Raw genomic sequence first — 14211 nt, forward strand, 5'->3', positions numbered from 1 at the left:
TAAAACATTTTTTTTATAAATAACTTTATTAAATTGGGAATATTGTTATATTATTTTATTTTACGTATTTAATATAATTTACTATTTACTATTTATATTAAATACTATTTATATTATTACTATTATATTATTTACTATTTATATTATTTATGAGCATAAATAGTCACCAGGACTCGAAAACTGGTGTCGACTCGACAACTGGTTCCTTCACCCTATTTGTAAAAATTTATTGGAATTATTTAATTAAAAAAAAAAAAAAATGTAAATTTAGTTTTAAAAACCTGGAAAAATTCTGTTTTTTAACCTGGAAAAGTCAGGGATTTTGAAATGAGCAAAAGCGTGGCAACCCTGGTCACGTGTTATTATATATAAAGATTAGCAATTTTTGGGTTTCACTATAGTTTCTCCTTTGTCTCAAAGAAAGTAGGAATAAAATTATGTTTATTAAATAAGTCTGTGAAACGTTAAGTTGATGACGGTGACGTTTGAGGTGGGAGAGCGTTATTTTCCAATTTCCATGCGTCAGTCATGTTTGCTTTCGTGATTTATATAGCAGAGCAAAGTTATTTGGCGCGCGCTCTTTGAGGCTGGTACTTGATGGTCGGAAGGAAGTGGGTAGAGTACATCTGAGGGTTGGTGATGGTGGTTCGGTGGTGGAGGTTGCCTCACGTGGCGTGTGGTTGTGGGCTTTTAGAGAGGGGGGAGGGGAGTGGTGGAGGCGATATAGAGTAACGAGAAAAGCCGAGCGGCCTCGAAATTACGCGAGAGAGAGAGAATTGCAAAATCTCGATTTTAAGCAAGCAGTCTCTCTTTGACGCTGAACGTGTATGGTTCGAAGGAAAAGTGGGAGGTGTGCGGTTTATCTATTTTGTCCCGGTTCCATCCACTGCCACATACGGGAGGGGGGGCCCGTTTCGGGATTTTCGATAAGTCGCGATGCTGCCCTATTTTTTGGGCCGGCAGTTTCGCGCTAAAATCAAATTCACCCCAATTGTTCAATTCAAGTTTCGCCACCACGTGGACTCGCTCCTCGTGTTGCTCAATCTACTCCTGGCACACGTCTCCAGTAAGTTGGATTTTTTTTTTATTTTTTTATTTTTTAATTTTTCAATTTTTCGCTTTTCTATTTTTATTTTTTGACTGTGGTGAGAGTTATTTTTTCTCTCTTATTAAAGAGCAAATTTATCATTGTTCTTTATTTTCCTGAATACTATTTATAGACTTTTTTCATCTGTCTTTTAAAAATTGTTGATTTTTTGAAATTTGGAAAAATAATTTTTTCTTCTATTTTATTTAATTTGGGAAATTATTCTTTTCTATTTGAGAATAAAAGAGAATTGTGATTTAAAAAAAAAAAAAAAGTTTTTGCTAATTAAAATTTGCTGCTCTCTTCAGTTTGAAAGTGGACTCTAAATTCTTGACATCTCGCCAGGTAGGAGATGAGTAATTAAAAGAAAGTTCTGTAACCTGTGCAGCGAGGTGAGGTTAAATCAATACAGAGATATTTTTAGTTTGATTGGATAAAGTGTATTCAGCAATAATGTCTCCATCTTGATTTAATATCCGAATCACTGCGGTTGAAATTATTATCTACTTGGAAAAATTTAATTCACTTTTAGCTGTGTTTTTCTTGCCTTGAATTTTTATATTCGCAATTTTCTTCTTAATTTTGATTATTTTTTTTATTTCATATCAAATTTGATAATTTTTTTAGATTTTATATAATTTTAATTGTTTTAAAAAATTATAGTATAATTGAATTATTATAAATAAATTATTACCCAGAGGAAAAAAAAATTTCATTTGGAATAGTTGCAAATTTTACTAAATTAGCGAAATTTCTAGTTGCTTCGGTTTTAAACTTTCGCTATTCTAGGAAAATTTATCGCTGTTCCAAGTGAATTTTTTTCTCGTATGTTTATAAAATATTATCTATTTTAAAAAATTATTATTTGATATTAAAAATTATTTATTATAAATAAATTATTAGATATTATAAATAATTATTCACTTTAAAAATTAAACTATTATTATCACAGTTTTTCTAAGGATTTGAAATTGAGACAAAAAATTTATCAAAAGTGTTATTATTTATTAAAAATAAATATTTATTTTTTAAAAATTAAACTATTCTTATATACACAGTTTTTTTAAGATCAAATTTAGACAAAAAAAAGTATCAAAAGTGTCGCGAAGCAACGTTTTGATACGTTTTTTTTTGTTTCAATTTAATATTCTTAGAAAAATTGTGTATTTATTTTTAAAAAATTGAAATAAATAATAATTAAATAATATAAGTACAAAATAATTTATTTAATAACAGTAAAAAAATAATATAGTTAAATTTGTTTTCTACTTTGTAAGTGATAAAAATTGAAATGTTTAGTAACTAATAAAAGTGGAGGCAACGGTTGATTATTTTCTTTTCAAATTTACTTATTCGTATTTTTTGGTTGTTTTTTTTTCTATGCTATATAAGAAGTAGGAATAAAGGTGAGGAAATTTACTTAATCCAAGCTATTCTAAGATTCGAACAATAACGTTCGTCTGACTAAATCCTGACTTTATCTACTGAACGATTCATATTCAATCCTATGAAAACTGTAGGTACTTCTGAATTTCTATAAAGCGTTTTATTTTTTTACCATACATAGTTTTAATTATGATTTTTTAATATTATTTTTAAATAAATATTTTTATTCGTCTATTATTCGTCATTCATGCTTCTCTCGCCTTTGAACGTGTATTTTTACTTTAATATATTTATTTTATTTTTTAATTCAATTCGAAAGAATTGATTTCCTAAAAGTTTTAAACGTTCAAATGAACGAAATATTTTTTTTCTCAATTCTTTTTAAAAATTACTATACTGAAATAAAAAATAGTGTAAATTAAACTTTTACTTAGTTAAAAATTAATTTTTTAAATATGAGAAACAATAAGTTTTTTACTAAAATTAAAAAAGTAATAAAAATTATCCTCGTTCATTAATTTTTTAAATATAAGAAACAATATATTTTTTAATAAAATTGAAAATTGAAAAAGTAATAAAAAAAATATCGTCGTTCAATCATTTTTTAAATATGAAAAACAATGTATTTTTTTAAAATTACTACACGGAAATGAATAATATTTTAATTAGAAATTTATTGAGTTAAAAATTAATTTTTTAATTATAAATTATACAAATATATTTTGTGAAATAGTTTAAAAAAAAGGGAAAACGAAAAAAATCGAAACTTTAGTGATAATCTTTATCCTTTACTTTTAGTTATTTAATTGTTATAAAGAATTTTCTTTGTGAGTCGATTAATTTTGATAGAAATAATAAATTAAAATTTATTTTAGATATTTTTCTCTATATTGTCAATTTCTTTTGCTGGAATATATAAAATTTTTTTTGAGCAAATATATTCTTTTTCAATGTTTACTGGAGATAGAGATGAGTTTGAGATTTGGAGATATTTTTTTGTTTTCATAAAAATGAGAAAATCTTTTTATGCCCCATTTTCGTCGATTTTTCTCCATATTATTTTTGCACTCGTCCAGACGTTCAGCAGTGCATAGATTCACGCTGGTGGATGCGAAAAATTCTCTTTGAATCTGCCATTCTTATCATAATATTAGCCTTCCAGTGTATTTTCTCTTTATCAAACTATGGTCGTTCATTTTTTTTTCTTCTATTTTTTTACTCTCTCCTCTCTCTCTCTTTCGATCTCTCATTTTTTTGTTCATGATTCTTCCGCTCTAAGAATTTTAACGTCAGATTAAATGAACGGTTTCATTTCCAGTTAATTAAAGTATCAGTATATACTGCGTATTATATTATTTATGCAACTATTAATTATATTCTCTTTGCATTCATACAGTGGAGCACACAAAATGATTGTAAATCGAGTATATAATCCAATATTCTTGTCAGCAATTCACTTTATTATTCTTCTCTTTTTTTTTTTAATTTTATAATAAATTAACTTTTGATTTTAATTAAAATAAATATTCTAGAATATGTTTATATGAATAAATTATGTAAATAATTTATGGAGTTAATTTTAATTATTCGGGATAGATTTTCTTCTTTAGCGGAGTAATTTATTATTTATTATATGTTTATAAATATAATTAAAATGTTATCAATTTTATAGTTACAAATTGCGTATTTATTAATTAAACTTGAATTGATGAGAAATCTGTTAAAGGATTAGAGGATTTTAATTCGAAATTTCGGTGACGATTTTCGGTTTAATTAAAATCCACACCAGGTCATCAAAGTTTGATTTAGATTGGTATATATGGAAATTTGAGAATCGATCCGATTGAATTGAATAATATACAGGACGTAAAAATGGTTTTTGTCAAGTGATTCGATGGATATTTTGGAAAATGAAAATAGATATCTAGAGAAAAATTTAATTAATAAATTATATTTTCTGATAAAATTGTTCTACAAGTCTTGGGAAAATTTTGCAAATACAAGTTTTTCTAAGGATATCAAATTGAGACAAAAAATGTATTAAAATGTCGCACATTTTGATACATTTTTTGTCTCAATTTGATATCCTTGGAAAAACTGTGTAAAATTAAATTTTTATTAATATTTAAAAACTAAATATTTTGAATGAAAAATTAAAAAGTTGATTCAAATTCAATTCAAAGGATTTGTTTTAAATTCGATCAAAGGGACTGATGATTTTTATTGTGTTCGTAGCAAGAATTCGATTTATGTAATTGGATTTTTTATTTCAATTTTTTGGCATGAATTTTCAATATATATCGTAGGTACACGGTGGCAGTTCGTTTAATAAATTATATTGGTAGTGAAACTGGGATAGTAATCTGAGCTATTACTTAGCTGAAGGTAGTATAATTTTATACATTCTGCTGGCTTGGAGTTTAAACTGAAAAGTTTGCCTCTTGCGTTTCTCGAAATAATAATGTATTTTATAAAAGTTAGCAGTGTTGTGTGAACTTGTGGAATTATCCATCTCGAGTGTCAAGAAAACTATTAATCATAATTTTAAAATAATTCTAAGCTTTGAAAGAGGGTAATTTTTTTTCCTTTTTTCTGGTATGTTTATAAGTGTGACATTAATATTATTAAATCTATCGTTTATATTTATTAAGAAGCGAACCAAAATAAGAGTGTAGGATAATAAATTTTCCTAACGTTTCGAACTTTCAAATAAACGAAATTTTTTTCTGATTAATACTCGCGAGCTTCAATTTATTTTTAATATGAATATTAGAAAATTTTTTCAAAGATCAACTTTAATTTTAAAACAATTTCTAATTAAAAGTTTGCAAATATGCATTCATTAACTAATTAACTAATTAATTATTATTATCTATTATATGTTGAAAATTTTTAGTAAAATTCTTTTCAATATAATTCACATAAAATTTCTTGGAATGAATTAAATTATTTTAAGAAATTTTTAATGAAATTCTTCGCAAGAATTCAATTATTTAAAAAAAAAAAAATTGATAACATTCTTAATAAGGGCTTAATTATTTTTAATTTAATTTTAATTAAATTTCTCCAAATAATATTCAATTACATTCAATTCAATTTTTATTAAACTACTTGAAATAGTTTAAATAATTTCAAAAATTTTGAATAAATTCTTCGAAGGAATTTTAATTATTTTCACAAATAAAATAATGAAATTATTTTTACAAAAATTTAATTATTTCTAATAGTTTTTATATAATTTATCAAAAGAATTCTATTATATTTAAAATTTTTAATAAAATTATTTGAAACAATTCAATTTTTTTCAACAATTTAAAAAAAAATTATTCATAAGAGTTCAATTATTTATTTATTTCTAATACAATTTTCTAACAAAAAAAAAAAAAACAGGCTTTTTTAGCAAGACATGAAGTTTTCAATCTTTTTCACATTAACAGCAGTAGTAAAAACCAATTATTGTCAGACTTGATCTGATTTTATTTTTTACAAACTACTGATTGCAATAAAATAATTAGAAACTTAATTTTTTTATTTAAATCGATGAAGAAATAAATAAATTTCGTTCACTTGAACGTTAAGAACTTTAGAGTCATTTTCAATAAGTAGTTGAGGTCAATTTTAGTCAGACAGAATGTTTTCAATTTTTCCCACAGCAGCAGTAGTATAAACCAATTTATTGTCAGACAGACCTGCACTTTTTTTTCAAAACACCGCAAATGAAATTTAAATTCAATGAAAAATTTTATCAGTAGTTATCAGTAGTACAATTATTTTTAATTCAATTTTAGTTAAAATACTCGAAATAGTATTGAATCATTTTCAATTCAATTTTTATAAAATTTCTTGATGTATTCAATTACTTTTAGAAATTTTAATAAAATTCTTCGCAAGAATTCAATTATTTTCAAGAAAATTTTAATTATAAAAAAAATAAAAATAATAATAAATAATAATAATAATAATAATAATTTAATTATTCTAAAAAATTTTAATACATTTTTTTCTAAATAATTCAATTAAAAAAAAAAATTTCAAAAATTCCCTTTTCTTTTTATTTTTTAAATAAAAAATTTTTCTTCTCCTCTGCAAAATATGATATTGAAAAAATTACTCCACAATTTGATAATTAAGCTTTTAGCGTGAGTGTTTATCTAATTGATGCGAATGAGAGTCTTAAACTGGACAATTAGAAAATGATTTGTCCACGTGTTTATTGAGTACATATATATATAAATACCAACACGAGATGAGGAAGTAATTTGAATACAAGTACCCTGAATGTAATCGCAAGTACGTTTCTCACTCATTCCTACAGGAAAGGACAAGGAGTGCCGTTTACGGATTCCCTGTTTTCTGTTGGCTGACAATGCACTGAATATCCGTTGTCTGCTCGTAGACTGCCGAATAGGGTAACGGAACCGTGTAATAACCGCGTATTGAATCAAATGTAGGCGGTTGGTTGAAGTGAAGAGAGGGGGGGGGCGAAAATAGGGATGGAGGATGGGTTGACTATATATATATATATTGAGACCATATACGTATATAGTTTCGTATCTAACTCTACGAGTGTGTAAGGTACGAGATGTATATGTATACAGCTCTACGAGAGTAGGTCCTATATATGTATACACTTCTACCAGAGTAGGCCCTATATATGTATACAGATATGTTATATATACAGAAATGTCGTATGTATATATAGATATGCTGTATGTATAAATATACATACAGATATGTCGTACGTACATAGATATGTTGTACGTATAATGGGCATAGATATTCGACTGGGTTGCAGTCTATGCATGTGCTGTGCTGAGCAATGCAGTTTCCTCTAGTTCCCCTCTGGCCCCTCCCCCCTTTATCCTTCTTCACCTTCCTCTCTGTGATATTCACCTCACCTCCCCTCATCTGAACTACGTCTAGGTTTATCTTTATCGCAGTTACCGGCCACATAAATCAAATTGTTTACTCGTGGACCACTGGTGCAAGCTCATGGCTAATAATGAGCACCCGTGCATACATCGTTGACCTCTCGTCCATTCAGGACGATCAGCATTCAACTCTTATTCATATATAGGTACTCATTTGACAAATCCTTCGCGTTACCCTTTCATACTCTTCTCTTCTGTTTAAAGCTCTCTTCTTTTAATATTCTTTCGCTTTTAGAATCTTATTTTTATCCAATTGAAATGGATTCGTTAGTTTTGTATATTTTCCTATGTTTGTAATCTCTGGAGATATTCACTATTTCACTATTTCAGAATAGTGAAATTCCATTAAGGATCAGGCATATTTGACTGAATTTTAATTTAATTCAGAGTAAATCTTGAAGTATTAGAAAGTGTTGCAGATTAAATTAACACCAAAAAAGATTAAAATAATCAATTTTGGTGTTATTTTTTACAATGAATGAAATTTTAGTTTATTACATTTTTTTATAACTATAAAACATGAAGATATCGATAACTCCGAGTCTTTGACTCGGAGTCATCGATTTCTTCATATTTTATAATAATTAAAGATGACCGAGTGATGAAATCATTATTTTATATTATAAGAATGTTATACTTCTTCAAAATTATTTTCATTATTTCAATTCAATTATTATTTTCAAAAATTTTTAACTACAATTTTACTTTATGTCTATTATTTTTAATAATTTTCAAAAAAGTTCTTTGGCAATTTTCAAATCCATTTGTTTACAATATTCAATATCACGAAATTTCAATTGTTCCTAAATTCTTTAATTAAATGCACATTAGAAAATAAAAACTTCAAATAATATAAAAGAAAATTCAATTAAACTTTGTTAAAAAAAGTAATTTCAAAATTCAATTATTTCTAAAAATTCACGCTATATTGCTTTTAATATTCAATTATAATCTAAAATTTTAACTGAAAATCAATTTTTATTAGAAAATTCTACAAGAATTTAATTATTTAAATGCAAAAGTAAATAATTAATTGAATAATTGAATGTTTCTCAAAATTCAATTCTCATAAAGAATTTTAGTAACAAATTTTTAAATAATTGAATTCTTTTTGTCGAATTTAATTAGAACTTGCATGAACATAATTACTTTTTTCAAGGAATTCAATTATAATTGTATGAAAAATAATTGAAACGCTGCGATGAGTTTTATCATTAGTAAAAATAATTGAATTCTTAAGAAGAATTTTTTTACTCTTAAAAATAATTGAATTTCTGCAATAATTTGTAACTTGTCTAAAATTAAATTTTTTTCTAGTGTTTTTAACTAAAATTCTTCAATGAATCCATTATTTTTAATAATTTTTAAAAAAGTTCTTTCAGAATTTTTAAAATCATTCGTTTACAATTCAATTTTACAAAATTTCAATTATTCGGGAATTCTGCAATTAAATATATATTGAAAAATAAGAACTTGAAATAATTTCAATAAAAATCCTATTAAACTTTTAAAAAGAATTAATTCCACAGAATTGTTAGTCAAAAATATGAAAAATTAAGAATTTCAATGATTTTAGTTTGAAACTTTTTCAAAATTTAATTATTTCTAAAAATCCACGTTATAATGCTTTTAATATTTAATTATAATCTAAAATTTTAACTGAAATTCATTTTTAAAACCATTTTTATTAGTAAATTTTACGAGAATTCAATTATTTAAATGCAAAAATAAATAATTTATTAATTTCATGTTTCTTGAAATTAAATTCTCATAAAAAATGTTATCAACAAATTTTTTAATAATTAAATTCTTTTTGTCGAATTTTATTAAAACTTGCATGAACATAATTACTTTTTTTCAAGGAATTCAATTATAATTGTATGAAAAATAATTGAAACGTTGCGATGAGTTTTATGAGAATTTTCAAATTCATTCGTTTACAATTTAATTTTACAAAATTTCAATTATTCGGAAATTATGCAATTAAATATTATATTGACGAAAAATAAAAACTTGAAATAATTTCAATAAAAATCCTATTAAACTTTTAAAAAAAATTAATTCTACAGAATTTTTTGTTAAAAATATGAAAAATTTAGAATTTCAATGATTTTAGTTTGAAACTTTTTCAAAATTTAATTATTTCTAAAAATCAACGTTATAATGCTTGTAATATTTAATTATAATCTAAAATGTTAACTGAAATTAATTTTTAAAACCATTTTTATTAGTAAATTCTACGAGAATTCAATTATTTAAATACAAAAATAAATAATTTATTAATTTCATGTTTCTTGAAATTAAATTCTCATAAAAAATGTTGTCAACAAATTTTTTAAATCATTAAATTCTTTGGACAAATTTTAATAAAATTTTTAAGAATAATTACATTTTTCGAGGAATTCGATTAAAATTGCATTAAAAATAATTGAAATTCTGCAATGAGTTTTATTATTTATGAAAATAATTGAATTCCTAAAAGAATTTCATTATTTATAAAAATAATTGAATGCATTTTAAAATGTTATTATTTATGAAAATAATTGAATTATTGCGAAGAAATTTGTAAAAAAATTTGTAAATAATCGAATTCCTGATGTAGAATTTTTTATTATTTATGAAAATAGTTGAATGTTTGCGTAGAATTTTATTCAAAATTTTTTTAATAATGGAATTCTTTTGGAAAATTTTATTGAAATAGTAGATATTGAAAATCATTGAATTTTAGAAAACTTTTGAAAATAATTGAAATTTTGACAAGAAATTGATTAAAATTTTGCAAGATAATTGAATGTCAGAGAAAAATTGTATTATTTATAAAGAGAATTGAAATTTTGACGAGAATTTAAAAAAATTATTCAACACAATTGAATTTAGTAACTATGTTACTTACTGTGTTAACTTACTTTTCCCTGGAGAAGCTAAATTCATTGAATTTTTACAATCGTTGACTTTGGTGTTTTATGTAAAGTAAAATTTCATTCAGAGTTAAAAATAACATCAAAGTAGATTATTTTAAATATTTTAATCCTTTCTGGTGTTAATTTAATCCTAGAGGGATTAAACTGTTGCAGATTATTTTAATTCATTCTGGTATTATTTTAACACCTCACATTTTACTGTGTATTGTTTTAGTTTTAAAGAGTCTTTTATTTTTCTTCTTTAACCACTAAACCTCGATGACAAGTATACAAATATTTGTTATCGAGATTCAGTAGTTAGAGGCAATTTAGAGGCAAGTTAGACAACAGTTAAATGTAATTATTGGGTCAAGTAGTAAAGGTCGTTTTCAGTCAGACAGAATAAATTAGTGAAATTCCGCTAAGAATTAGTTAAATTTTACTGAATTTCACTTCAATTTTCTTACTCCGTTTTAAAGAATAGCTTATTTTTCTCCTCTTTCTATAATTGTTATCGAGGTTCAGTAGCTAAAGACAATTTTAGTCAGACGACAGTTAAATATAACTTTCAAGTAGTCAAGGGTTCAGTAGTTTACAACTTTTCGCACAACAGCAGTAGTAGTAACTAGTTATGGTCAGACAGATCCGAACTCAATTTTTTAACAGCAAAAAAATTCAAATTCAATAAATTCAGTAATAGTAAAAACAGTGGTAAGTAGTAAAAGTGCACTTTAGTCAGACGAGGCAATAGTAGAAATAATTTGGTTATCAGGCAGAAAAAAATTTAATTTTTGAACAGCAAATGAAATTTAAATTCAATGAACTCAGCAGTAGTACAAATAGTAAACAGTAGTAAAAGTGAATTTTAGTCAGACGACGCTAAAAATTTTTAAATTTTATAATTTGGTGTTTAAAGAATAAAGAAAAAGTTAAATAAAAAAATTCCAAATTTGATAAATTCAGTGTTAGTGGTTATTTTTAGGCAGACAGAACGTTAACAACTTTTGTCACGTCATCAGTAGTAGAAACAAATTATTGCCAGACAGAACGGCACCTAGTTTTCGAACAGTAAATAAAATTCACAGAGAATGAACTGAGTGGTAGTTAAAATAGTAGACAATAGTGAAAGTGAATTTTAATAGCAGATAAAAATATTTTCTGTTATCTAATTAATTACTATTAATTATTTTCCCAATAAGTAGTTCGGGATAATTTCAGTCAGACATAATATTACTAACATTTTGCAACATTTGCAGTAGTAGAAATCAATTATTGTCAGACAGAAGCGAACTCAATTTTCGAACAGCAAATGAAATTTAAATTCGATGAACTCAGCAGTAGGGAAAATGGTAGACAGTAGTAAAAGTGAATTTTAGTCAGACGATGCTCAAAATTTTTTAATTTTTATAAATTTTGTGTTTAAAAAAAAAGGAAAAATGAAATAAATAAAATCCAAATTCGATAAATTCAGTTTATTAGACCCTACGTTTGGTAAATAATTTTGTAATAGCAGGTTAAAATATATTCCTTTATCTAAATAATTTTTATTACGTATTATTTTCATAATCAGTAGTTCAGGAAAATTTTAGTCAGAGAAGAGGTTTCGAATGTTTTGCAACATCAGCACTAGTAGAAATCGATTAGTGTCAGACAGAGCGGAACTAAATTTTCTAACAGCAAAAACATATTCGATTAATTCAGCTCTGAAAGTAAAAGTTGTTGTCAGTAGTTACAGGTATTTTTAGTCAGACGATTTTCAAAGTTAGTTATCCTAGCATTAGGTGAAAAATTTCAGTAGAAGATAAAAAGTTTTATTTTTTATTTTTATCTTTTTTATTAAATATATTTTTTATAAACAATTTTATAACAATTTTAGTCAGACAGAATGTTTTCAATTTTTCCCTCAGCAGCAGTATTATAAACCAATTATCGTCGGACAGACATGCACTTTATTTTTCCAAACACCGCAAATGGAATTTAAATTCGATGCAACATTATCAGTAATAAAAGTGAATTTTAATCATTTTTTTTAATAACGACTAAGTGTTCCAAATTTTTGTAATTTTGCTTACAATTAGTAACAATTGTTAGTAAATAGGTATTTTATTAGCAGATGGAAATATTATTTATTATATATTAAAAAAGACGCTTTTATGCAAGAAAAAGGACACTTTGCGTTAAAAATTAAGTTATTATTATTATTAATAATATTAATGATATTATAATAATATTAATTTAATAATAATATGTTAATTAATTTAAAAATAAAATCAGAAATTTTCTTCTGGAAAATAACCAACTCAACCATCAATGGAAGTTAATTAATTAAAAAACGGATAATTGAAAAAAATTAAAAGAATGAAATAAAATAGTTAAAGAAATTTTATTCCTAATGTAAATATTCGTATGTGGAAATATTTGGATTTCTTCGATATTATAATTCCTGAAAGAGAAATGAAAAAAAAAACGTTTTCGTTTGCCTGTTGATTTTACTGAATATATTTCCGCACGTATGTGCATTCACCATAAATTGGTAACTGGAAATGGAGTAAGCATCGAGAATCTAATCGAATGGCAATTATAGATTTTTGGTATTTCTCCCTGTTCTGTTTGTAATAAACGAATTGCCACCAACATTGACTTTATTTCATGCGTTAGTTGATGACTGACTTCAAATGTTGAATAAAATTTATTGTTTTTTTCTCTAATTATTTTCTCTTCTTTTCTCTTTCTTTTGTGAATTATTTCTCTTAAATGTGAGAGGCAAATAGATTTTTATATCGAAATATCACAAATTTTTATTCTTTTTATAATAAAGATAATTTTATTTCGAAAATTATTTTTAATTTTTATTTTTGTTAAATCTGAGAGGCAAATAGATTTTTATTTCGGGAGATATATTTTTATTCTTTTCATGAGAAAGATTTTTTTTCGGAAACTATTTTTGGTTTTTGTTCAGTAAGGAAGGCAAATATTTTAAGATTCTAATTTTAATTATAGTATTTAAATTATTATAGTTTAAAAAAAAAAATTTAATTTAATTTTTGATTTAAAAATGATTAATTTCAATTATATTTAATTGAACTTAAAATTGTTGAGTATAAAATATTTTATATTTTTTTAAGTCTGTATAAGGAAAGGCAATTTCTGTTTTATCGATTCAGACTTGAATTTTTATTTAACTTTTCTCATTATCTGGACAATAACTTTTTTCACAATTGTTATTCATATGGGACGTAATATACATATAAAAATATGTGTGTTTGTGTGAGGAAGAAATAGTAATTATAAATTCCAGGAGATTAAATATTTTTTGCTGTATCTCTGCCAGCCACCTGTCCTCTGCTTTTTTCTCTAAAATGTACAATTCAACTCCTTCCGGTTCATCTGCTTAGGAGAAATATTGAGTTAAAAATTCGAATATCGTCTGATCTTTCAAAATTTCCTCCGATACTTTTGTAATTTCGAAAATAACATTTTGTTTAAATTTTAATATTCTTTTCTATTTTTTTTATTTTGAAGACTTTTTTTTCATTTTTGCAGCGGTGCGAATTTAATAAACGAAAAACAATAACAAAACTAATTATAAACACGTTAAAAATTATTTCTAATTACTGACATTATAAAAAATTTGTTTATTACACAAATTTTAAACGCGACTCAAAAATGACTTGAAAAAAATATTTTTAATATTTTAATATTTAAAAATTTTTAAACGTTTAGTTTATAAAATTTACAAAAGAAAACATGATATGATTCGTTTGTTGCGCTTTTATTTTATAACCTATAAATTATGAATTCGTGTATTTAAAATGTATGTTAAAAATTTTTTATTCTTCTTTTCTATTTTAATTTGCTTAATTTTGAAAAAGACACATATTTCGAAGTAACTTAAATGAAATTCTTT

General features: G+C 24.4%; 1 protein-coding gene across 8 annotated transcripts in view; it reads left to right on the plus strand.

The window, feature by feature from the left end:
* Positions 1 to 14211, plus strand: part of LOC122509294 (Down syndrome cell adhesion molecule-like protein Dscam2) — a 332361-nt gene that overhangs the window by 10825 nt on the left and 307325 nt on the right. For 6 of the 8 annotated variants that reach the window (XM_043623239.1, XM_043623238.1, XM_043623240.1 and 3 more), the window contains exon 1: positions 800 to 1066. The exons of the other annotated variants lie outside the window; for them this stretch is intronic. In XM_043623239.1, the coding sequence (XP_043479174.1) occupies positions 937 to 1066 (130 nt within the window). In that variant the 5' untranslated portion in view covers positions 800 to 936. Of the gene's footprint in view, positions 1 to 799; positions 1067 to 14211 lie in introns of those variants that run through there. 8 annotated transcript variants of the gene reach the window in all.

This window comes from Leptopilina heterotoma, unplaced genomic scaffold (assembly GCF_015476425.1).
Source record: "Leptopilina heterotoma isolate Lh14 unplaced genomic scaffold, ASM1547642v1 Lhet_60, whole genome shotgun sequence".
Classification (NCBI taxonomy): domain Eukaryota; kingdom Metazoa; phylum Arthropoda; class Insecta; order Hymenoptera; family Figitidae; genus Leptopilina; species Leptopilina heterotoma.